General features: G+C 45.4%; 1 protein-coding gene across 10 annotated transcripts in view; it reads right to left on the reverse strand.

Annotated features, from left to right (window-relative positions):
* lrp1ba (low density lipoprotein receptor-related protein 1Ba) overlaps nt 1-25,000 on the reverse strand; it is a 227,484-nt gene that overhangs the window by 50,755 nt on the left and 151,729 nt on the right. For all 10 annotated transcript variants that reach the window (XM_081706083.1, XM_081706086.1, XM_081706085.1 and 7 more), the window contains 13 exons: nt 24,312-24,431; nt 23,683-23,811; nt 22,899-23,021; nt 22,278-22,418; nt 19,060-19,247; nt 17,182-17,365; nt 16,651-16,736; nt 7,393-7,515; nt 4,289-4,470; nt 1,435-1,634; nt 984-1,172; nt 664-812; nt 398-491 (listed from right to left, as the gene is read on the reverse strand). In XM_081706083.1, the coding sequence (XP_081562209.1) occupies nt 398-491; nt 664-812; nt 984-1,172; nt 1,435-1,634; nt 4,289-4,470; nt 7,393-7,515; nt 16,651-16,736; nt 17,182-17,365; nt 19,060-19,247; nt 22,278-22,418; nt 22,899-23,021; nt 23,683-23,811; nt 24,312-24,431 (1,908 nt within the window). The remainder of the gene's footprint in view (nt 1-397; nt 492-663; nt 813-983; nt 1,173-1,434; nt 1,635-4,288; nt 4,471-7,392; nt 7,516-16,650; nt 16,737-17,181; nt 17,366-19,059; nt 19,248-22,277; nt 22,419-22,898; nt 23,022-23,682; nt 23,812-24,311; nt 24,432-25,000) is intronic.

Raw genomic sequence — 25,000 nt, forward strand, 5'->3', positions numbered from 1 at the left:
CAGCATATTGCGGCATTCTAATGCTGCATACAATAACGCCGATAAATTGAAAGGGAAAAAAAAAACAAAAAACAGAGTTGCATGATTATGGCAGAAATGATGTTTAATTGGTCAGTATGTCAGACCGACTGGCTGTGATTGGTTGGAATGTTGAGGTTTGGTGTGACGCTGGTATCCATGCTGGTATCCATGCTGGTATCCATGCTGGTATCCACACTGCTCTTATTCTCTCTGGGACGACATTTACTCGCCTGCACTGACTCAGCTGAACTGTTCTTGCTGCGGCCGTTACTGCAATCCGCAACAGCTGTTACGTTACTGACGTGCTTCGCTGGGCTGTGTGGTTACTGACGTTGAATAAATGGGTTTTTCTGTGCGTGTTACAGGTATTACTCACGACAGTCTGCAGGTTCGTCTGAACCATCGCCACAGTCATCCACTGTGTCGCATTTCCACCAGAAAGGAATACACTCATCTGTACCGCAACGAAACTACACACACACACACACACACACACACACACACACACACACACACACACACACACACACACACACACACACACACAAAATATGGAGATACAGGCAAAGATCCATTAAAATGACTTAGCCACTGAAAATAACTGCATCATGTTAGCAGACATGACATAATTGGGGCTAGTACCTGGCTAGCAGTGCAATTAGAGAGGCAGGTCTTGTTGTCATTGGCCAGATAAAAGTGGGTGGGGCATGCACACCTGTAGCCTCCGCCCGGAGACAGCAGACACAGGTGACTGCAGCCTCCGTTAGTCACCTGACACTGGTGCTTCGGAACTGCCGCAAGCGCACGCACACACACACACACACACACACACACACACACACACACACACACACACACACACACACACAAAACGATCATAAAGGCCCTACGCAAATCTGTCAGCAGATCAGCTTAAACAAGCAAACAAATAAATACAAGAAAATTCCACGTGTAGTAACTACCATCTGGCTGGCGGAGGGGATGGTAGACTTTGATGTCGCGGATGGTCTGCCAGGAGTTGAGGAGCTCCGAGCGTCTGGCTCCGGAGGTTTTGTGTGCGCGACTCAGCGTTTTGGTCTTCTGGTCGCTCCAGTACAGGAAATCCTCAAACAGGGCGAGGCTGGTCACCCCTCCCGTGCCCTCGGTAGGAACTTCAAGCGAAAAACGAGACGAGGTCGGATGCTGAGAGAGGTGGGGTGCTGTCAGCTGGTCTCTCTTTTCTCCCTTCGTATGTCTCTCCATCTCTCTCTCCCTCTCCATACCCCACCCCATCCCCTGCTCTACTTCCCAACAAAAGACGCCGGTGCATGTATAATATTTTAACACAGTTTAAAATGTTTAAAATGCCCCATAACGGGCCCAACGAGCTCATTACCGCCACGCTGGAGTGGAGCTGATGCGCCCCAAGCTTACCTTTGTGTCTCCTGGAGCCGTCCATGTCGGAGGAAAGCACGTGGTTCTCGTCCGCCCAGTAGATCCTCCGGCTGATGTAGTCGATGGTGAGGGCCGACGGCGCATGCACCGCCGTGTCCACGATGACCCGGGGCCTGCTCCCGTCCATGCCCATGCGGCCGATGTGTGCATGCTCACAGCAGTCGATCCAGAAAGCGTACCTACGCGAGCATAAGACACGCCGGGCGCTCGTCTGCAGTCTCACACGTGGACTGTGCTTTGTTCAGGCCGCGGATCACGCTGCTGTGTGTCTGAGTATATGCTGGCAATTACCGTGTCCGGCATTATCGCTGCACACAATAATATTGTGTTGCAAATTTGCAAATTTAGCTATGAAGTATCCCACGTGAGACTTACAGCTCCACAGGAGAGCGGAAAAGATAATGAATGTTAGTCTTGGAAAAGAACACGTTCTGTTTCAAGTATAGTTCCCCAGTAGTTAACAATTTAAAGCTTTTAACAGCACAGGCTGGTTCACACATGAACACACTGCTATAATTATCAAATGTTTAGCTATTCAGCTGTTTGTGTTTATGCCAACAATACATTTTTTTTAAGCAATTTAAATTCAGTGGGTCTCAGCCGGAGTCCGTGAGTGGAGGTTTTGTTTTATGTCTTGTGACACTGGAAGTTCTGTGTTTATCTGCTCTACTTATGTAGAGGCTCGTCAGGGTTTTCAACTGTGTAGTGTAGGTCACATAGCCGAATGTTTCTTCATTTGCTCCAGTGGTATGTGACAGAAAGCAATAAGACGATAATTTACTTCATATCCTCACAAATTTAAATGATCATATATATAAATATATATATATATATATATATATAATGTAAAAAAATTTTCCCCTCTTAGCAGGGCTTGTGTGGCACTATATATATATATATATATATATATATATATATATATATATATATATATATATATATATATATGTGTGTGTGTGTGTGTGTGTGTGTGTGTGTGTGTGTGTGTGTGTGTGTGTACTTTATTTGTTCTTGCTTGCTAAATGATGCATTTCTACCCGAGTGGTATTATTTGAAACTACTCATCACCATGGCTGCAGGAACCCACTATGTGCCTGTGTGCCTCTTCTGGAGACAGGCTGAAGAGATCTATAGCTCACAACTAGTAGCAAAACTGTTGTTAGTAAAACATCACTGTCTAAACACATGCTACCTTAGCCAGCTAACTTCAGTGACGACTACAACTTAGATGGACATGAATAGAAGCTACTCCGTCTATAAATCTTAGCCAGAAAGGGAAAAGTTCTGTATGTGGTTTCTGTGAGATGCGTGAGTTGTGTGCCTGGCTAACAGCTGGCCTGCAGCATTCATACCCCACTTGTTTTGTCAACTGTATTTGTATGTATGCTGTCTTTTGAGCACTGCTCAGCTGTATTTTTGAATCGAAATAATAACTATGAGGTCGCAAGTAGTGGGGGATACTGAAGGGTATACTTGCATAATCTAACCCTTATGTACTTCAGAGATTCAAAGAGAGATTCAAAAATTGTAGCAAAGCACACAGAGTTTTCAGAGAAACAGGATGTTTTGAACAGTTGGACAGAGGAACCTTCATCAGCTGTGCAAGCAAAGTGCTTCTGAATTAGTAGTAGGAGGAACCAGTTTATATGTGAAAAATTAGATGTTTAAATCATAACATTCAGTCCATGGGGTGTTTAAGTTTCAAGAGTGTAGATCAGATATTTTTCTTAGAGTTTCCTAACTTCATTGCTGCCATGGCAACAACTGGCAATGCTAACAGATATGTCAATAATAGTGTCCATTAGGATTAAAATGCCTTGACACTGGAAATGACAAATCTTTAATTCTGATGGTCTGAATGTGTTCGACAAACAGACCAGCGAGACTTCTCTTGGTTTCTCCAATATGAAGCTGATTACATCTCTTACAGGTAACACAGTAGACAAACTCCCACAGTGATGTGTGAGCAGGGATGGGTGATGATGATTGATTATTTCACGCCAGTTATTTTAGAGGCTAATAAATGTAGATGTAGCACATCTAGATGGGTTGTAGGCTGCAGTAACACAGTTATTATCTGAATGATCATTTGTCTCACTCGTTGATATGTCTTTGATATTTTTGTCTCGTCTGTGGAAGATTAGTGGAGGATCCTTAAAAAGCTACCTGGTCTCTGCATCATCCTGGAAGTTTAATACCAGCCACTGTTTTATTTGTGGGATGATAAGTCAGCATATATATATATATACACACACTTTTTCTAATATAAACTGATTCCTCCTACAAATTCAGAAGACCTTCGCTTGCACAGCTGATGAAGGATGTTTTCCGAACGAAATTTCTTCGTGTCTGGAAATCTTCTTTGGCTATATATATTTCAGTATTGGTCAGCAACAATACTCAGGTAGGCCGTGGCGTCTAAACGATGCTCAGTTGGTATTAAGGGGCCCAAAGTGTGCCAGGAAAATATGACCATTACACCACCAGCACATCCCTGAACTGTTGACACAAGGCAGGATGGCTCTGTGCTTTCATGTTGTTCACGCCAGTTTCTGAAATACAGTTTCTGTCTAGCACTGACAACCATGCCACGTTCAAAGTCAATTAAATTACCTTTCTTCTGCATTCTGTTACACACTTTGAACTTCAGTAAGTCGTCTTGACCATGTCTACGTGCCTAAATGCGCTGATTTGTTGCCAAGTGATCGGCTGATTCGTTTTGTTTTTTTTCGTTAACTTCGGTAAGTGAGAAATTGCTGCCAATGGCAAGCCCGAATCCGAGAGGCTTTACGTTAGGCCTGCCTGGATGGTCTGGACTGGCTGTGTTATGTACCCTGTCAACGTGTCCAGCGCCAGCGAAGACGGCTTTCGCAGCCCGGAGTTCAGGAGGACAGTCGGGTACAGGCCATTGGCCTTCGCCACCTCCACGGTCTTCCTCTCCCCATCACACCAGTACAGGTTCTTCCCGATCCAGTCCACGGCCAGCGCGCTGGGCACAGATGCCCTGTGGACCACCTGGAGATCAAGGGAGCAAATGGAAGGGACGAGAAAGGAGAGTTACGAGTCTCTGGAAGTCTGCAGTGCTCATGAACAGCAGAACAACACTACGTGATTCACAGGCTGTCCACCAAAGGGGGCTGGGCAGTGGACAGGAAACAGAAGAGAGTTTAAACCATTTAAACACGCCTTAAAAATGAGGACCTATACATGTGGAACTACAGTAGAACTACATATGTGTGGAACTACACAGTAGAATTGCATATGTGTGGAACTACAGTAGAACTACATATGTGTGGAACTACACAGTAGAAATATATATGTGTGGAACTACATAGTAGAACTACATATGTGCGGAACTACAGTAGAACTACATATGTGTGGAACTACACAGTATAACTACATATGTGTGGAACTACAGTAGAACTACATATGTGTGGAACTACACAGTAGAACTACATATGTGTGGAACTACAGAAGAACTACAAATGTGTGGAACTACAGAAGAACTACAAATGTGTGGAACTACAATAGAAGAACATGTGTGTGGAACCATATAGTAGAACTACATATGTGTGGAACTACAGTAGAACTACATATGTGTGGAACTACACAGTAGAACTACATATGTGTGGAACTACAGTAGAACTACATATGTGTGGAACTACACAGTAGAACTACATATGTGTGGAACTACAGAAGAACTACATATGTGTGGAACTACACAGTAGAACTACATATGTGTGGAACCACAGGTGTGTGGAACTACTGTACAGTGGAAATACAAAGTAGCCTGGTCTGTTGCTAGTAAGCCATCATATTTTCTTAAACACTACACTGGCCATGTTGGTCATATTGTTTTGACATTTTGAGATGTAATTGCTTTGACAGAACACTCCACCCCCCCACCCCCAACCTACCATGTCTACCGATCCTTGATCTACAGATTTTATTATATTAGTGCATATTTTAGTCTGGTATTGTTATGTGATCAGTAGTATGAAGAATATAAAGGATATTCTTAATATTTCAAACTCAAAAGGCCACAGTGATCATTTTGACCATATGATTACACCCCCCACCCCAAACCAGCACGCCCAATTTTAAGCTCTATGTTAAATTGACCAGAAAACTGATTAATTTAAAAATACGATTCACCAGCTACAACAGAACGCCCTGACATTCCTCATTATTTCGTATTCATCTTGAGTTAAAACTAAAGCAAAAAGTGACCCCTATGGCCGATCAAGTAGGTTATGGGCTTAAAAGAGTCCATTTTCTCTTTGCGGGCTGCTCTTGAAAGACAATTAAAATGGTCACCTGTTTTTTTGAAAGGAAAAAAAAATGTAAACGGTTGTGTTTAGCATATTAAATTATCAAGGGTTACAGGGCAGGCAACAAACAAGCACAGCTAAAAAAATATATATCAGTGTACGAACCCAGAAACACTTCCTGAGATTCCTGGTTTGCAGGAATATATTTTTCTTCTATTCTCTTTTAGCCAGCAAAATGTAAATGAGGATAAGCCCTTTGCTAAGAGCGCCCCGGCATCGCTAATTATCACAAGTTCCAAAATCCCCTCCTCCCCATGCCTGCAGTATAAGACTTAAAAACACCCTTACTTAACAGTTCAATGTCTGTAATGTTTTGAGATAAATCCCTGTTTGGCATAAACAATGCAATCCCCAGCTGGTATATAACCAAAATCCTTTAATCAATTTATCTTTGAGCTGTGTGTGCCCTCTTCTTGCTCCTCACAATAGAAACAGCTCTTTTTTCACTTTTTTCACATTGCGGGAAACGTTTTTCTGCAGCTGGATTTGGTAGCTTTAGGTAATCGTGCACGAGGCCAGCAGGTTGGCCATCAGGACTCTGGACATACTCACATTACGTAAAAATTGCAGCAAACTTCGAATCTGATCTGAAGATATCAAAGGCTCGATTTTCACAATCAGCACCATTCAGGAAACCACCACTTTATTTGAGCTCATGTTTCTTAAGTCAGCCATTATATTTATTATTGTCAATCTCTATTATCTGCAGCCTACAGTGAGACATTCCGCTTTAGGCTTGATAAGGGTTCATTACGACTGCGGTGCTATTTCACACGCTATTGAATACTTGGGAGACTTAATGGATCTGACGTAACAGATCTGTAATTCCCCTCCCGTGCCACTGGGTCTAGAACGTACTTTGTCAAGCCTGACCAGGAAATGGGTTGTCGAGCGTTAGTTTTAGTTTATGCAAAACTAAAGGAGAGGAGAGGTGTGACTAACGTTGGAGTCACGGGCTGTGGTTTACTGGGTCTACGCCATTATGTGCCACTGGAGCCAACCACGAGGCCGCTGAAACAAGCAGCCATGAAACTGCAGAGCAGTCACCAATCAATCAGTACCTTGTTGACACGCTAATGGCGAGAAAATGGGTAGAAAAGCAACAGGGATGAGAAACAGCCTGGAAAAGCACAAGAGAACTGGTGGGACTTAACAAATTAGAGCTGGAGGTTGATGGGTGTGCATGTAGATTCTGATTAGTTCTCTGATAAGTGGTGGATGTGGTTTATTGGTGGGAGGTGCCAGAGTGGAGCTAGAGGGACCGGTGACAAACCTGGACTGGCCAATCCTGGAGCGGGACATCCCATGCTCGGGTTATTAGTGACCCAGTGAGGGCAAATGATACCACAACAATGCCTGCTACAGCACTTCCCGGACCTAGCCCAGCCCGAAGCACTCGCTCCCCATGGCAGGGACTAGTTTGTTGCACTGCTCTATTCTGGCACGGCCAGAGCGTCACTGTGGCGATATGGGACATATTGACGCAAAAGCAAATAAGCAACGTAACACTAGGACACCGTGTCCTCTCTCTGCTCTTGGCAACACACGCGCACAAACACACACACACACACACACACCCACACACACACACACACACACACACTACCTTGAGATCACTCCCATTGAGCCGCATCCTGTTTATCCGGCGTCCACTGGGTCTACTGGTGTCAATCCAAAAGATCAGCTCCTTCCTATAGTCAAAGTCTAGAGAGAGAACATTACTGAGACCCTGCAAACAGAGGGGAGAGAGAGAGAGAGAGAGAGAGAGAGAGTGAGTCACGAGTTGCACATTTTGGAGTCATAACTGCTAATTATTTAATTGGCTCATCCTCCTGTAACAAGATGCTGTTCCCCACAGATCATTAATTCATTGAGCAGTATCACATAAAATCACTCAGCTGAACTGATACTGACACACTGCCTGTTCGACGCCAGTACGGTAATAGGCAGCAGCAATGGAAAATGGAACATGACACCTGTAAAGCATGCCTGAAAGGACATCTCTGCATAGAAGCAGGATAGCAGACAGGCAAAAACAAACCAAACCAGTACAGGATATGACCTATAGCCCCCAGACTACAATATCTACCATCCATCTCTCTCTACTCACTCTGTCTCATTCTGTCTCTCTCTACACTTGCTCTCGCTCGCTCACTCGCTCGCTCTCTCTCTCTCGCTCTCTCTTGCTCTCTCTCTCTCTCTCTCTCTCTCTCTCTCTCTCTCTCTCTCTCTCTATACGCTCTCTCTCTATCAGATCCGGTTTTGCCACAGTTAGTTTGGTGCCGAACACGATGATAATGGTTCTAAAAGTCGAGTAAAAGTAACAAAAATGATAAAACATTAAAAGTCTTTTATTATGTTTAAACAATATATTGAACAAAACCAGTAATAATACCACTAAATATATTCAGAGTACGTAGGTAACTACGAAGGTGGGGGTACTAGTACAGACTGTGATACACATTGTCTCTCAGGCAGCGACATGTTGACACATTTTACAGGTGTTTCCTTCTCCAATGACAATTTGTATATTCTTAGACTGGGAGAGAATTTCAAAATTTGGCAGTATTTGGCAAATCTGTGTGAATTTTTCACAGTGGGGGATAAAGTGCTTGTCTGTCTTGACCTCACGGCTCTCACAGTCTTCTCTTTCTGGGCAGCCGGGATTCTTTTTCCATCTGCCTGGTTCCAAAGCCAGATTGTGGTCGCTGAGCCTGTACTTGGTGAGGTCTGTCTCTGCTGTGGATCTCTGATGGTGTAGAGATATTTTGCTAATCTGTATTCTCTGTTTAGGGCCCAGTGGGTCAGTAATTTACACTTTTTGTCCCAGTGTTCCAGACGGGCTCCTTTGCTTTGTCTGATAGTTTGGTTAACTCTGATTGGACTTTGGCGGCCGTGTGTTAGGGGTCAGTAGGTTAGTTAGTTTCAGTACCAGCTGACAGAGGGCACTGCTAGAGGGGACCAGCAGAGGGGACCAGCAGAGGGGACTGGCTTTAGGGCTGAGCTCTTGCATTTGAAATGCTCCATATTTTATTTTCATTACTAGAATTTAGATGCAGCCAAAATTTTAGAGCTCTTTTACGAATGTGTAAAATCAATGGAAATTGGCCTAATTCTGCCCTGCATGCATTAGTAGCTTTTTTTCTTTGAACTTTTATATTTATATTTATATTTCTGCAGAATTCAGCATTGGACTGTGGGATTCTTTTCCCAGCTAGAGGATGTTTACTGAGTGGATCCCATTCCCCACTTCCATATAGTACGATAACGCTATCAAAACCTTTATGACAGATTTGAATTGGGATGCCTATTGTGGAGTTTTTTTTTTCCTGATTGCATAGAAAGCTCTTTGGGCTTTTTCTTTTACTGCATTTACTCCCAGATCAAAGTTTCTTGAGGTGCTAATATTCAGTCCGAGGTATTCATAACGTAATGAATGCTCCAGGGCGGAGTTTGCTAGAGGAAAAAGGTGCCTGTTTTCCTGCTGTTAGCCCCCTCTGGGGAACAGTTGAAATTTCACTTCTTTATTGTTTAGGGTGAGTCCAAGGGCTGAAAGATTGTTCCAGTAACACCGCCAGCTCATTTAAATAAATGCTGAACAACATTGGACCCAAGCTACAGCCCTGACTCACGCCATACCCTTCAGGGAAGAAAGTCTTTTGCTGCCAAATATTTATTTATCATTCAAAATCTTTTTTGAAATCAACAAAACATGGAAATAGTTTACTGTTATTTCTTTGGGGGATACACTGTCTGATTAAGGTGTAGGGTGTAAATATGATATCTGTAGCTGTATACTATACAATATCTGTAGTGCAATGTTTTGATAAAAAGCTAATTTGACTTATATTCGGTAAGGAAGGCCTGTATTCTGGCATTAATAATACAGCAGAAAGCCTTCCCAGGATTACTGCTCACATAGGATGCCTCGGTAGTTTGCTAGGGTCAAACTTGTCTCCACTTTTATAGATTGTGGATATCAGCCCTGTGTTCCAGGCTTCAGGAAAGCAGCCAGCTTGAAGAACCAGATTAAAGAGTTTTAGTAAAGGCCCCGTGAAGGTCAGGAGAGCTGTTTTTCACCGTCTAATGCTGTCAGGGCCACGTGCTTCCTTTGATTTTAGGTTTTGGAGTGTATCTGCCAATTATTTGGGGGTCAATACATGATCAAGAGGGTTTTGGTTTCTTCTGAAGGCTGATTCGAAAAAGTTTTAATTTAGTTTGTACATGTTTTTCGTTGTCTGATTTTTCGTTGTCTGATTTTTTTGAGGAAACTCCTTTGAATCAATTTCCAAAGTAAGTTTTCCATGTATCTCCATTCATTATTGGTATGTCCTGTTTTTTATTTGTGTTATGATGGATAGAACCTTTAAATTCTTTAAGGGTTTGGTTGTTATGTTTTTTGGGTTTTATTTCTGTTATTGCATACGTGTTTCGCAATATTCTTGTCTTAGTTCAACCTTTTTGTTCTCTGTGGTTTTGCCTGGATAGCTCTCTGAACTCTTTTCTCACAATCTGACATCCCTTATGTCACGGTGTGCCAGGCACCAAGCTGGAGCGACACGCCCACTGCCACACACACACACACACACACACACACACACACACACACACACAGGCAATTCACCTTTCCCGTTCCCAATCCCCTGATTGCTTTCAAATGCCCCTCGTTTGCCTTTTTAGTTTGTGCTTTACTTAAGCCCTCGGGAACCCTCGTCCAGCGCAGTGCATTGCTTCTTCGCTGCTGCGTGTACAAGACGCCCCAGGTGTTACCGCTACTGTCCTGTGTCTCAGCGTCTCGACTGTGCGTCTCCTGTGTCTCAGCGTCTCCACTGTGCGTCTCCTGTGTCTCAGCGTCTCGACTGTGCGCCTCCTGTGTCTCAGCGTCTCCACTGTGCGTCTCCTGTGTCTCAGCGTCTCCACTGTGCGTCTCCTGTGTCTCAGCGTCTCGACTGTGCGTCTCCTGTGTCTCAGCGTCTCCACTGTGCGTCTCCTGTGTCTCAGCGTCTCGACTGTGCGTCTCCTGTGTCTCAGCGTCTCGACTGTGCGTCTCCTGTGTCTCAGCGTCTCCACTGTGCGTCTCCTGTGTCTCAGCGTCTCCACTGTGCGTCTCCTGTGTCTCAGCGTCTCGACTGTGCGTCTCCTGTGTCTCAGCGTCTCGACTGTGCGTCTCCTGTGTCTCAGCGTCTCGACTGTGCGTCTCCTGTGTCTCAGCGTCTCGACTGTGCGTCTCCTGTGTCTCAGCGTCTCCACTGTGCGCCTCCTGTGTCTCAGCGTCTCGACTGTGCGTCTCCTGTGTCTCAGCGTCTCGACTGTGCGTCTCCTGTGTCTCAGCGTCTCGACTGTGCGTCTCCTGTGTCTCAGCGTCTCGACTGTGCGTCCTTGTTTGTTGAGCCATGGAGGACAGCATGGTAGCCCCCTCGCATTTCATTCCCTCCCTCCCCCTTATCAAACCATGTTTCTTTCTGTGGTCTCCTTGCTAATGTTTCTGTTTTAGCTAAGTTTGCTTTGATTGCGGATTTGTTTTAAATGTCTTCTATTTGTTTTACTTCCAGGTTCAGAACTTTCTTGTGAGGTTGGAACTGTCATTAGAAAAGTGTTCATAAGGTTAGCAAGCTCCACAGAACTGATTGCACTGGTTGGAAGTCCATCTGTAACGATTTGATTGGAATTAGTTTGAAACCTTCCTTTGATTTCTGTAATTGTGTAATTCTCCTTTGGAAAGCATTAATTTGGCCGTGGTCTGATATAGGTGACTATGGTCTGACAGTGAATGTGGAGGGGTCCATGTTAATGCTGTAGTCGACTACAATAGACCCGAGAGCTGAGTAGTAAGTGACCCGGGCGTGGTGTCTCCTAGAATCTGACCCCTAAGCATGTACGGGCCTACACAGAACTGCACTAACTCCTCAAAATTCTCAGGTACCACAGCGTCGGGGTTACTGCTTGTTGTTGCCCTGAGGGTCAGGTATAGGGAAGTCTTAAAATGTGGCTGCTTCCATTTCTATCAATGATATCAGGTTCCAGCCCTGCCCTGACATTAAAATCTCCACATAGCAGCATGTTGCCTGGAAATCGCTGCTTTCAGTGTGGGGACTGTGGGAAAACTCATTATAGGAGGGGGAGTCTGAAGAAGGTGCACATATATAAAGGTCACTGTGAGAGTCAATAACTCCTCATTTAACTCTCATGGGTGAGTTCTTTGTTAAGTAAAGGTACGTGAGGTAATAAGCTCTCCTTATACCGGACAATGTCCCCTCCCAAGTCTTTGGCATGATTTACGCTGGTGTGTTTGAAAGAAGTTAGGAGGGTTTCCTTGTGGTCTGAGGGACAGTGAGTGTCTCCAGCCGACCGACTCCGTGCTTCTAGCGGAAAAATAATGTCCTGATAGTTGATCGTTTTAAGAAATTCCGGTTTTTGCTTCTAGACGGGATGATTTAAAATCTGGTTAATCCAGGATCTTACTGTAAAAAATCTCTCAGCAGTTCCAATTTGTGCTTTTAAAATAGTAAGGTAAGCATTAAAAGATGAACATGTAATTAAGTAGAATTATCACATTTTAAGGAAAAGAGTAAGTATAAAAAGATTGTCAGTCTCAGTGGGCAGGCTGAATGTAAAATGTAATGAATTCATTCATTCAGGGTGAGCTCTGTGGATGTTCGGGAGGAGAGACGGATCCGGGATCTCCCTTCGTGGAGGTCAGCAGCACTTCTCAGGACCATATACCTCCCAATCTAGGAGGTTCTGGATCTCGTCACCATGACGCCTGATGTCCAGCATCTTGTGTACTGTTTAAGCTGTCAATCTCCAAGGGATGGGGACCATCTTCAGTACCCACTATGGACCTGCACCACATGGCTTAAGGAGCGACACATGGAAGGGAGGATGGAGACGCGGTCGGTATCTTGCAGGAAGTGACGTCGTTGACTTGTATCTCGTTCTGCCTCCACCTTCCTGTCTTCTTTACAGACACATGTGGAGCTGACATACATTAAAGAGGAGGTACGCTGCAGATGAAATGCGCACTTCTCCCCTTTCACATCTAAGTTATTCTGCAGCGACCTTTGCAGAATGGCTTTCATGATTCCAAAAGTGTGGGATAATAGATAAGAACGTCAACCCTGTAAGCCACAACAAACCTCCCTATCATGTCCCCAAAAATGTCATTTTAAAAGGCCTGGAAAGGAGGCTGTCTGGGCCATGTGGCATAACCTGGGGTGTGCAGACGTGGTGATAAAAGCCATTTTCCACTCACCACCCTCCCTAAATCCAACAGGTCGTAAGCACTTCTGAGGTCCAGCTTAGTTTCAGTGGACAGGGATGCTTAATGGTCATCTCATTCTGCCCCCTGTTATCTATGCATGGGTAGAGCCCACCGTTCTTCTGGATGATAAAAATATCCGGCAGCTGCCTGGGGACTTGGAATGCCTGACACAACCCTGAGCTGGGGCTTGTGTAGCACAGTCCTCCGTAGCCTTGTTCTCAGTGACAGACAGGGGGCAAGGGTGTGTCCTGGTAGCTACACCACCCTCTACCAGGTCAACAGCGCAGTCACTGGAACGGCCGGGTGGTAGCGCGGCACCAGGACGGTTGGCCGGTAGCGCGGCACCAGGACGGTTGGCCGGTAGCGCGGCACCAGGACGGTTGGGAGGTAGCGCGGCACCAGGACGGTTGGGCGGTAGCGCGGCAGGCCTCTCTGTCCGCTCTTGCTGGGCTTGCTGCACACATGGAGGCTGTAACTAAGCGGTGATCACGAAAACGTTTCCAAACTTGATCAAGATAAAATAGCACAACATTCTGTAGTGGAGAACCTCCGTATCGAGGAGGAACGGATGAGAGACTGGAGAACAGGATGGCTTAGTCATCATCTTGGCGGGCGAGGACTCTTCAGCATGTCAGGTGTGGAAAACGACAGCTTGACGTCTATTTGGACGAGTAGGACATTCACAGAGTACATGTCCAGACGCTCCGTAACAGACACACAGCCCAAGACGATATCTGCATTGTCTCTCTGTAGCAGTCAGAAGCGGATTGTCGAACTGCATCTCCTCAGTCTCTCCCACGTGTAGCGCAGACAACTTTGGTAGCCGTGAGCGAGTAGTACCCGCTTTTTAGTGAAGGAGGTGGTACCAAATTAATAGAGAGGTGCAAGAGCTTCTTCAACATCTAAGACAGGCGAGTTCAGTAACCATTTCAGGACATACACCCAGGCAGTAAACGACTAACAAGGTGGCCTCGTTCCAGCTGCTAAGGTATGAAATCGAAGTATGTAGTCCGAAGCTGAGCATGAGCCCTGCTTTAGAAAAAAAGGAGTTCACCGCTAACTTTGGCTTCTAAAGAGGTGGTCAAAAACAGAACAGAACTGGGTAGTAAAATGATTATAGTCTCTGACAATCTCTCCTCGATTCCAAACAGCGTTGGTCCAATCTAATGCTCTCCCACATCCCACATTGTCGGCGAACAAAGCGTACAGAACTCTGCAGCAAAAAACCTTTGACAGCCAGATGGGCTGCCGTATTTGTCAAGCAGTGCAGGAGAGGAGGTCAGAGCTGAGGGGAGAAAAACCAGCGGCATGCGGAGCGCTCACCTCGCCAGATGTCCGAGACGAAAGGTGACGCGTTAGTTCTGTTACAGGGTGAACCGGAACGGTCAGTCACTGGGTTTGCTTCGACAATTCCTCTACCATATTGCACTAAGGACTGAAGGCACAGGTGGTGCTGATCCAGTGACGGGCCCTGGGCTGCTAGCGTGTCTGGTACAGACCCATATCCTGCCGTCTCCATAAGGTGGTGATGTCTTGTCAGACTCTAGCACTTATTGTTTATAGCACTTATCATCTTCTAAGATAGACCTTAAGCATTTTGTACTTCCAGGTATCAGCAGTGATCCCTGTATATCAACAGTATTCTAGTTCATTGGTATATTGGACTCTAACCTACTCTACTGGCTAGGTTGTATTCTGTGAGTAAATGACAAAGTACTTTTTTTAAGTCCCTGGATAAGAGCGTCTGCTAAATGCCATAAATGTAAATGTGTGCAGAAGTGGATACAATTACATTACATTCAAGGGAGGTCAAATGTAAAAGATTTAATGAACCCATTCATAGGGAATCCAAAAACAGAGTAAAAAAAAAAAAACAATCCAAAAACAGTCTAAAAAGAGGCTAGGTTCAGTACCAATAACGACCAAGCTGGTGAACTTGACAAGGGCCTGATAAAAGGGCAAAACCAGTGTAACCAGGCATAGATCCAAAACACAAAGCAGTAAGTACAAAGAACAATGGCTAGACATGTGATTATTAGGTGTGCTTAAACTTCTGACACATCAAAATGTAACACTTTCCTATATATTTTTCCAAATGTAGATGCAGACATATTTCTAAAATGTATACTTAAACATACTTTCAAAAGGAAGTGTAGACACAAACTGAGTACAGGCTCGCTTTCTCTCTCTCTCTCTCTCTCTCTCTCTCTCTCTCTCTCTCTCTCTCTCTCTCTCTCTAACCTTCTTTGTGGTTTGGAAGATTGGATTTTTAAAGAACACCCTCTTCTAAGTGATGCCTCTTTTGAGTATTGTTATGTACAGTATGAATGTTTTAAATGTGATTTGATATAAAGTTTGATATAATATTTTTTTCTTCCTCCACGCACACACACACACAAACACTCACACAGTATCACACCCTCAGCCTCTCAATCTGTCTACATCTACTACACTCTTCACTACTAAGGCATTAGATTTTATCTTTCCACACACACATAAAAAGTGCACATGGGTAAGCACACACACACACACACACACACACACACACACATGCACAATCTTGCACGCCCTGCTAAGTCCAGATTTAATTTGCCCATCCAGCTAGTTTAATCAAAGCACTGAAGTGTCTGACTGATGGGGTGAAAGCATGCATTTTTAAATGGCCCTTAAAAACTCAGCAACTCAATTCTTCAATCCAGTGGTTGAGAGAGCCAGCTTCTACTAGCTAACAAGCCTCTTGACAAAGAGAGAAATCCTGCTGAGATATACTGCCTTTGCAAGGAATATCTCATGGACTTAACAAAGAATACAGCCAAAGGTCTCAGGTCTTTATTTTCAGTCTAATTTCTCCTGGTTTTATGCATGCCATGTCTGAGATACATAGTTTCTTTGACAACATTACAACGAGAACTGATAATGAAATGTATATCCTTAATTTAGGTCTTTAATTCGAGGTCTCAATTTGCAGTGCTCAGAAGCTTTCTTTTCAAAACAGAGGATGAAGAAGGCAGGTTTTAGTTGTAAGAAGTGCTTCAGCCTTAACAGTACACGTTTCAGAATCTGAAAAACCGCCCTACGGTGCTGATTAATATTGTGACGTCCACCCCGGGCCAAGAGAGACAGAGAGTGACAAGAAGGCACTCCCATCATGACTCCCATCATGCCGAGTGGTTTCCCACAGCTGTATGTTCGCTGCTGTTTAAATGTTTAGATTCCCCTACTGTGTGGAGTTGGGCAACTGTTTATTTTAGTTTTGCGGTGAATTAGCGTGTCCGGTCTGTCTGTGTGTGGGGATTTTAGTTAGCGTTTTATTTAGCGTCTATGCCTTCCCCATAGTAAGGGTCCCGTTCTGCTTGTCTCTTCACTGCATCTGCGGCATTTTTAAAGGCGACACTGTTGCAAATCAAGAACTGACGCTACGGTATGTTAATCTCCATGTGCTGAAGGCATCTGCATGTGTTCGTTAAAGAGGAAGCGCCATCAGTAGGAGACAAGCTCTCCGGAGCACTCTGACAGGATTGGCTGAAAGACGAAGCATGTTGAGTGGGAATGCGGACGTGGTGTGCGTGTGGTCCTATCCGGAGAATGAGGAGGTGGTCTCACCTGTTTCAGCAGCGTGTAGTTCGATCCGTCCAGACTGATCTTTCGGATCTCGTGATGGTCGGCGAGAATCAGAAACGGCTCTTCGGCTGGAAATGAAGAACGTTTGAAAAAGCCCGCTCTGAAACCACTCGAGACACTCCTCTATGGAACGTGTGTGACGGTCCTGACGCTGACACTTCGAATAGTAATCATACCCCCGTAAACCTGTTTGCATTTGTGAGCTTTCTTCAAACTTTCACACTTTCTGTGAGAGCCAGTATGTTTGATGGATGTTTACGACAAATGCCATATGTTCTCAGATCACATCAAAATATCCCATCCATTGATAAGCTAATCTGTTTACCTCGCATTCCACCCTGACAAATGTGCTGAAACTTGTGCTTTTCTGTTCACATTTGCATGACATCAGGGATTTAGCCCCATTTGTGTTTGCGTGTGTGTGTTTGCATGTGCGTGTGTGTGTGTGTGTGTGTGCGTGTGTGTGTGTATGTGTGTATACATGTGTGTGTGCACGCATGTATGCAACAGTACCCGAGGCAGCTCTGCAGCTGTGTGGGTCTGTGTCCAGACGCTGGTATCCGTCTACACACACACACTTGTAGGAGCCGTAGGTGTTCACACACTGCTGGCTGCATGGGAACCTTTCCGTACACTCGTCCACATCGACGCACGTCCGTCCGTCTGCCTTCAGCCGGAATCCCGGCCAGCACGTGCACTGCAGCGAGAAACCCGGCAAAGGAGGAACATGACCGGAACCGGTCGCAGGACGGAGGGCAACTGACTGGGCAAGCTTCCTGACCTAACAGCAACATCCACTGCAGTACGGAGACGAGCAGCCGACAAAGGAAAAGCCACGCGCTTGTTTTGTATTTTCTTACTCACCAAACTAAGTGAACTAAGTGGATTGTGTAACAAGCTGTAACATCTCAGCCAGACCCTGGGCAGAGACAGGATGGCGAGAAGGAGAGTCCTTGCTGACAGAAGCAGCCACTGTGTCCTTGGGCTGCGTGAAGGTACTGAAGTCAGCGTGTCACAATGCTGTGCTCTCTACCATGACACGTGCCAAACTGGCTTGTCCTGTCTGCCAATCTTCCTCCTGAACAATCTCACAGACTACACGTGTGTGTGTGTGTGTGTGTGTGTGTGTGTTAGGCTAGCCTGTCCTAGTTGCCAGGCTATTTATTGATATAGCTGCCAGCTGCCAGAATACTTTTCCCCTTTGGTGCAGTGTGTGTATGTGTGTTTGTGTGTGTGCGTACATGCCTGTTTGTGTATGTAGTGTATACATGTTACGATGCCTGTAAACCCGGCGGAAAACGTGATTTAAATTACTCCGATGATGGCCCCTCTTCTATGCATTACTTCATAAAACGTGGACTAAAAATGTAGCACTGATTGGGCCACTCAGATTGGTCTAAACATTAATGCAAACAGGATGTGCAAAACAAAAGTGGTTATTACAGTGAACAGCTGCCAAAGCAGGGTAACGCGGTATTACAGTGAACAGCTGCTTTTGCGGGATAACGCGTTATTACAGTGAACAGCTGCCTCGGCGGGGTGACGCGCTAATACAGTGAAGAGCTGCCTCTGCGGGGTAACGTGTTATTACTGTGAACAGCTGCCTTGCCGGGGTAACACGTTATTACAGTGAACAGCTGCCAAAGCAGGGTAACGTGATATTACAGTGAACAGCTGCTTTAGTGGGATAACACGTTATTACAGCGAACAGCTGCCTCAGCGGGGCGACGCGCTAATACAGTGAACAGCTGCCCCTGCAGGGTAACACGTTATTACAGTGAACAACTGCCTCGGCAGGGTGACGTGGTATTACAGTGAACAGCTGCTTCAGTGGAGTAATGCGGTGTTACAGTGAACAGCTGCCTCGGCGGGGTAACGTGTCATTACAGTGAACAGCTGCCTCGGCAGGTAACGTGTTATTACAGTGAATAGCTGCTTTCATATAACACACGTACACCTGCCTCTTCAAACATGCTTCTAATGCATTTGGATTCACATAAGCTCACCTGTATCTGGAGTTCACCTGTATCTGCCCCATGTAAACTTCCTCACCTCAACGACCCCACACCCCAGGGCCATGACCTTGCTCACCAGGCCATGTTTGAGGTTAACACAGTCTGCTGTTGATGTGTATTAGTCCTGCATTGTGTTGCATTAGCTGTCTTCTTGCCCTTATGAATTTTTACTAGGGGATGGTTCAACAGTGGCTGAGACCAGCACGCTAGTCCAACAGGCTCTAAATGTTTCATTAAAACATGAAATGTTAACAGCATGTGAGAGTTTTCTCTCAAGCCTGTGAGATAGAGCAAACCGCAGTGATTTAGCCTGGGAAAGGCCTCCAACACACACAGTGCCATCCCTCCCCACACACACACACACACACACACACACCTTGTATCCTACAGGCAAGTCCTGGCAGTCCTGTGAGCAGCCGCTGACGCGTCTGTTCAGGCACTCGTTGACGTTGCAGTTCTTCTCATCGGAGCGGTCGCCACAGTCGTCGTGGAGATTGCACACGCTCACAAGGGGTATGCAGCGTCCATTGGCGCACATGAAGACTGACCCGTTGCACAAACTTTCTAAAACACAGCAACATGGACCAGTGAGATGAGACCTGTGCTGCCCATTGCAGCTGCAGTCAACGTGACATTGTTCCTGTGTTATAGTCATGTTATTCCTTTGTAATCACTCAAAAAATGCTTGCCGTTACAGAAACTGGAGTACAAGCTGGAAGACTGCTTTATCTTAAGAAGCACTTATAGGGGCGTACTGGCGATCTTACTCCTATCTCAGATTAGTCCTGATTAGACATTATAAATGCTTTATACAGTATATTGACTATACAATAAGCTTTAATCATCATGACCCGTTTCGGTACTGAGGTCCAGGTGTGTTGTGTGAAAATCATTAATAATTATCTAAACACTTTGTTACGACCTCGTTATGCAAATTATTGAACATGAATGAACCATTTACATTCCCATGCAGTTTAATTGATCACATTCCATTGGTTTTAGTTAACAATTATTGTCTTTTGGAGTTAATCACTTATGTGAGTTATAGTAGAGTTTTAGTAGGCACTAATTAGAGTAAAAAGTTTAAACAAGGGTGAATACCTGTTTCATATACATGATTATATAAATTAGACTAATTAATTAATTGGAAAATAAGTGTAGCGGTCCCTCCTCTGGGCCCTCATCCATGTGGTCATGCTCTCCGCGTATGTTTTGTTTCCGTTTGTTTTATTTCTGTCTCCAGGTGCTTCAGGCCTGCATTTCCATTCCTCACATGTTCCCATGACCCCACCCCATTAATAGTGTTTTCCCCTTTACCTGTGTCTAGTTTAATCATGTCACGCATATGTGCCTCTCCGTTTCGCCGGTTGATTGTCAGTTATTGTGAAGGTCTAGATCGTCTCCACGGCTGACTTGCTTTGCCGTGTCCCTGGTGATGTATTTCGGTTGTTATCGCGCTACGCAGTTTTACTCTCTTTTTGCTTACATGCAAATACTGACTCATGCTTGCAACCTTCCCTGCTACATCACGGTAAGAAAAATAGCAATACATGAACACACACACACACACTATATATATATATATATAAAATTAAAAAGACAGAGGTTTTCTTTTGGGGGGGGGGTTTACAGGTAATTGAGATTTCATTCAAAACATTTTATTATGCTGTTAGAAGAAATCAGACAGGTTAGAGCAATCAAAACCTTGCAAAACATTAAAAAATAAAAAAAAATGTCACCATTTACCATCTCTGGCTATTTAATAGTGGCAAAGGTGCTATGCTGTAGGGAACTGCCCACTACCGTACACGCACGCGCATACACACGTATATCGCAGCTCCCAATCACCGGATTACTGACTCATGCCTTGTTTGCCTCCCGGGTAAAGCCCACGGGAAGCGCTCGCCTTCCGGTAGTGCCCGCGAGTGACGGGCGCCACGGCTTTTGTGTCCTTTGTTTCTGCGGGCGCAGAAGAAAGACACCTCGCTCCACACCCCCTCCCTGTCCACACCTTCTCCGCGACTCGGCCTTCTCCTTCCCGCATTTAATCGGCACCGCCTTCTTTGTTTTGTAAAGTGGGCAAAATGAAGTAAAATGAAACAGGCTACGGTTCCAAGAAATGCTTCTAAAATGCTGAATCCACACAAAAAGAAAGAAGAATCGATGATGACATGAGTCAGACGGCACTCGTATAATCTGTGCGGGCAGCGTGCCAAGGCAGGCCTGGTCTCAGCTGTTGAAGCACAAAGTCTTTCAGAGGTTCCGCCGTCTGCGGCCGCTGCAGTCAACGCATTCGTTTCGCCTGCGGCGCCGCGATGGGACACAGTCTGGTGGGGTAGTTACAGATATTGTGGCGCAGAGATGTTTCGTGGGCCACGGCAAAATGGCTGACACTATAATCTCCTGTCCTGCGCGAGGGGAACGGCTGATTTACAAAGCCGTGATTAGACAACTGTTTTTCGACTTTTTCAGCTCCATTTGAAGTATGTTTTGCGTTCCCCCCCAGTCTGATAAAGCCCCAACCATCTCTAGTAATACTGAGCTGCTGTTAACATTGCGGAATGGGGTCGCCATGACATTGCCAACTTTGGCAGAGACACAGGTCCAGATGGGCTAAATGTGATGGCCCATGTTGGGACTGGCAGCGGTGAAAATAGCTTTCTCAGTCATCCACTTTACCTCAGAAGGAACAGCATTCCTGCCTCATCCGCCGGGGAGGAAAGTCTCCTGTAACTCTTTAGGGTTAGCTCGTTAGTGCATGGGCATGTTTGTCAGGGTTTTTCTTTAGAATATGGGACGTTAACATCTCAAACGCTACTTTAGAATACGGCGCACTCCTTGAGCTATTAGTGAATTAGTAACTAGTGCTAAAGTAATAGTTATTAGTTTATAGTTATAGTTATTACTAGTTAAAGAAATAGTTAATCTACCCATAATAGACAGGAATCAAATGTGGCCAATTATATCTTAATTAGATGTTCATTTGAATAATTTATGCTCAATAATTTGAATAACGATGCTTTAAAGTGTTTAGTATGCATTATTACAATTAATAATGAAACTATTAATGATTGTTACATAACAAACCTCAATAATGTACTGATACGGGTCATTAATAAAGCATAATACTTAGTGAATATGCCATTTAAAAGTGTTTAATTTGGGCTTTATTGAACTAAGATAACTTAATTAAGGCAGAATAAGTGTTCCTTAAAGAAAAAGCTACTCTGGCAGGACTGATACAGCACATAGGCACTGTCAGCCAGTATATGAGCAAATCAATTAGATGAACAAAAATACTGACGCTGTGAGAGTTGGCAAACCTGCATAGAAACACACACACAAACACGGGTGCTGGCACTTCCCCCCAAGCGTTTCTGTATCAGCTCGGATTATTAGCCTTCAAAGTAAAAAAAACCCAAAACAAACAGGAAACCTCTAGAGATGAAAAGCCTGTGTCTGGCCCTCTCCAGAAACCAGGTGGCTGACAGAGGCAGAGAGATGGAGGAACAGGTGTTCCCACAAACCCCATAAGCCCTAGAGTGCTGAGGCCTGTCCATCACACAGGGTGCAGAGCGCGAGAGAGGGGCTTGCCTGCGGCAGAACACTTCGGGTTCAACGGCAGCTCATCCGATTGGTCGAGACAGTCGGGGAAGCCATCGCACTCCCACTGGGCACTGGGTAGGCACCGGCCGTCTGTGCACTGAAACTCCGCCTCTCCGCATGGGCGGTATTCTTGAGAACGAAAGAAAGAACGAACGAACGAGACAATTAGAGCAAAAACAAAAAAGAACGTAAAGAACGTGCACTTTGAAAGGTGTGAGCTGTTCTCAGTGTGCAGCCTTTGGCTGCCTGCTGATTTCTGATTGGATCTCGGCGTCCTCTGGTGTAACCACATAAACCACATCCGTGGTGTGACCGCGCAGGCAAGTTTAGCAAGGGACCCTCACAACGAGAATAGGGAGCTACTCTGGTATGCGAAACACAGGTTCCTGTTTGTTCTGTTGTAGAAAATATTACTGTACTGTTAACCCTGAGTTGTTATTATACATTAGATAGATGGATAGATAGATGGATGGATGGATGGATGGATGGATGGATGGATAGATAGATAGATAGATAGATAGATAGATAGATAGATAGATAGATAGATAGATAGATAGATAGATAGATAGATAGATAGATAGATAGATAGATAGATAGAGAGATGCTCACCGCATTCAGGAGACTCATCAGTACCATCGCCACAGTCGTCATCACGGTCACACACAAACTGCTGAGGGACACAGTTCTGATTCTGACACTGGAAAGCCCCGCTCGAGCAGGTGTGATTCAGAGCTGAGAGAGAGAGAGAGAGAGAGCGAGAGAGAGAGGGAGAGAGAGAGAGAGAGAGAGAGAGAGAGGGAGAGAGAGAGAGAGAGAGAGAAGGAAATTCTATACCAAATCAGTCCACTTGTCATGCATGAATAGCTTCAGTGGACAGCACAGGACAAGCTAATGAGAGGACAACTGACGGAGGAAGAGACTGCCTCCGTAGAGACCGTGTCCGTAGGAACTGCCTCCGTAGAGACCGCCTCCGTAAAGGCCGCCTCCGTGGAGGTTGCCTCAGTAAAGGCTGGCTTAGTAAAGGCTGATATATATGGTGCTTGACGGTTTTCACCAAGCCTGCTCTTAAAGATCTCCCTTCCTGCAGGGGTTACCTTACCTCGCATATCTCACCCTAATCAATGCTCGACTGGCCTTTGAGTCGCAGTAAGTGTTCCTTAAAGAAAAGGCTATTCAGACTGGCACAGCACATATGCACTGTCAGCCAAATATATGAATAAATCAATTAGATAAATAAAAACACTGCCTTTTTTTTTTTTTAGGTATTTACTTGCTAACTATTAAATAGCGAAAGCCAAAAATAAGGAAAACTGTTACTGGGCCAGCTGGATCTGGTGGTGAGATGTTGTGTATCTGCTGGTTGGACTGGTGTGATTGGTGCAGAGGACGCTACCACAGCCAGCTGCTTCGAGTTCGTCGCTGCCGTCGGGACAATCTCTCTCGCCGTCACACAGCCATCGCCCTGAAACGCAGGCGTAGGAACCCACACAGTGGAACAAACCTGGAGCGCATGTCACTGAACCTGAGGGGGGAGAGAGAGAGAGACACACACAGAGTGAAAAATAGCGTGTGTGAGAGCGAGAGAACAGAGCGAGTGAGAAACATCAGGCAGCTCTAGATAAAATATGGCTCACATAACTGAGCTGGGCGCTTGTTAATATCACCTTCATTTTGTTGAGCTCTAAATAACTGTCACATCTGACATAAATAATCGCCGTATCAGACACATCTCTCTCTCCTTCCTTCGCTCTCTCGCTCACTCCGGTCTTCCGGGGGAAAAAAAAAAAGTAATGAACTTCTAAAAGCTGCTTGTTCAAAGCCGCTCCGGTTTGACCTTTGTCTCGGCAGCGTCGAGGGCAGTCTGGCCATGACGTATCCATCGCCGGGACGTGCGATTATACGCGGAATTTCTCTCCCGCCCCACTCTTTTATGTGGATGGATTTCCGCACACCTATGCAAATCAGACGCAAATCGGTTCTGCTCGGGTGATGCGTGAAATGCAGAGATGAGAGCAGCATTACCGCACGTATCTTCGTTTTCGTCAGTGCCATCGCCGCAGTCGTCCTCCCCGTCGCACACCCAGTGCCGCGTGATGCATCTGGTCCCGGAGCAGGCGAACTGGTCCCACAGGCAGGACGAGTCTTCCAAAGAGAGACAGCGAGAGTGTGAGGGTCAGCACGGGCGTCGCTAACAAGGGCCGGGCCCCGTCTGCCTCACGTATGGCATTCGGACGCATTTGTGGGGTAACTGCTCTCTCCCACGCACGAGGCAACCGAAAACACTCTGAGTTTGGTGTTTCATTTGTTTCGGAGGTACCAAACCCCTTTTTTTTGGCCTCTTTCCTCTTGATTGATCTATCAGGGGCAAATTGGCCATCGATTTCAAAAGAGGAAGGAGGTGAGGCAGAACTAGAGATTACTTTGCTCCGCAGCGGAGGGGATAGCTTAAAAAAAACATCTGTCACAGGGCAAATAGGAGGCACAAAAGCACGATGACACTCTTAGTGAAGATCAAGGCCGCGGACCTGGCTGGAGACGCATAGACACGGCGGCCCTCACAAACAGAACCGAACGAGCACTTTAGCGGCATGCAAAAACCATGAACTCCATTTCCCACAATCCTTTTCATTAAGCTTGCTTCCACCATTGCCTCAGCTCTGAAGTCTCGTTGGGTTTCTACGGATGCAAAATCAAAGATCAAGATGAGAGAG

This window comes from Electrophorus electricus, chromosome 23 (genome assembly GCF_041902795.1).
Source record: "Electrophorus electricus isolate QZ-2024a chromosome 23, ASM4190279v1, whole genome shotgun sequence".
Lineage (NCBI taxonomy): Eukaryota > Metazoa > Chordata > Actinopteri > Gymnotiformes > Gymnotidae > Electrophorus > Electrophorus electricus.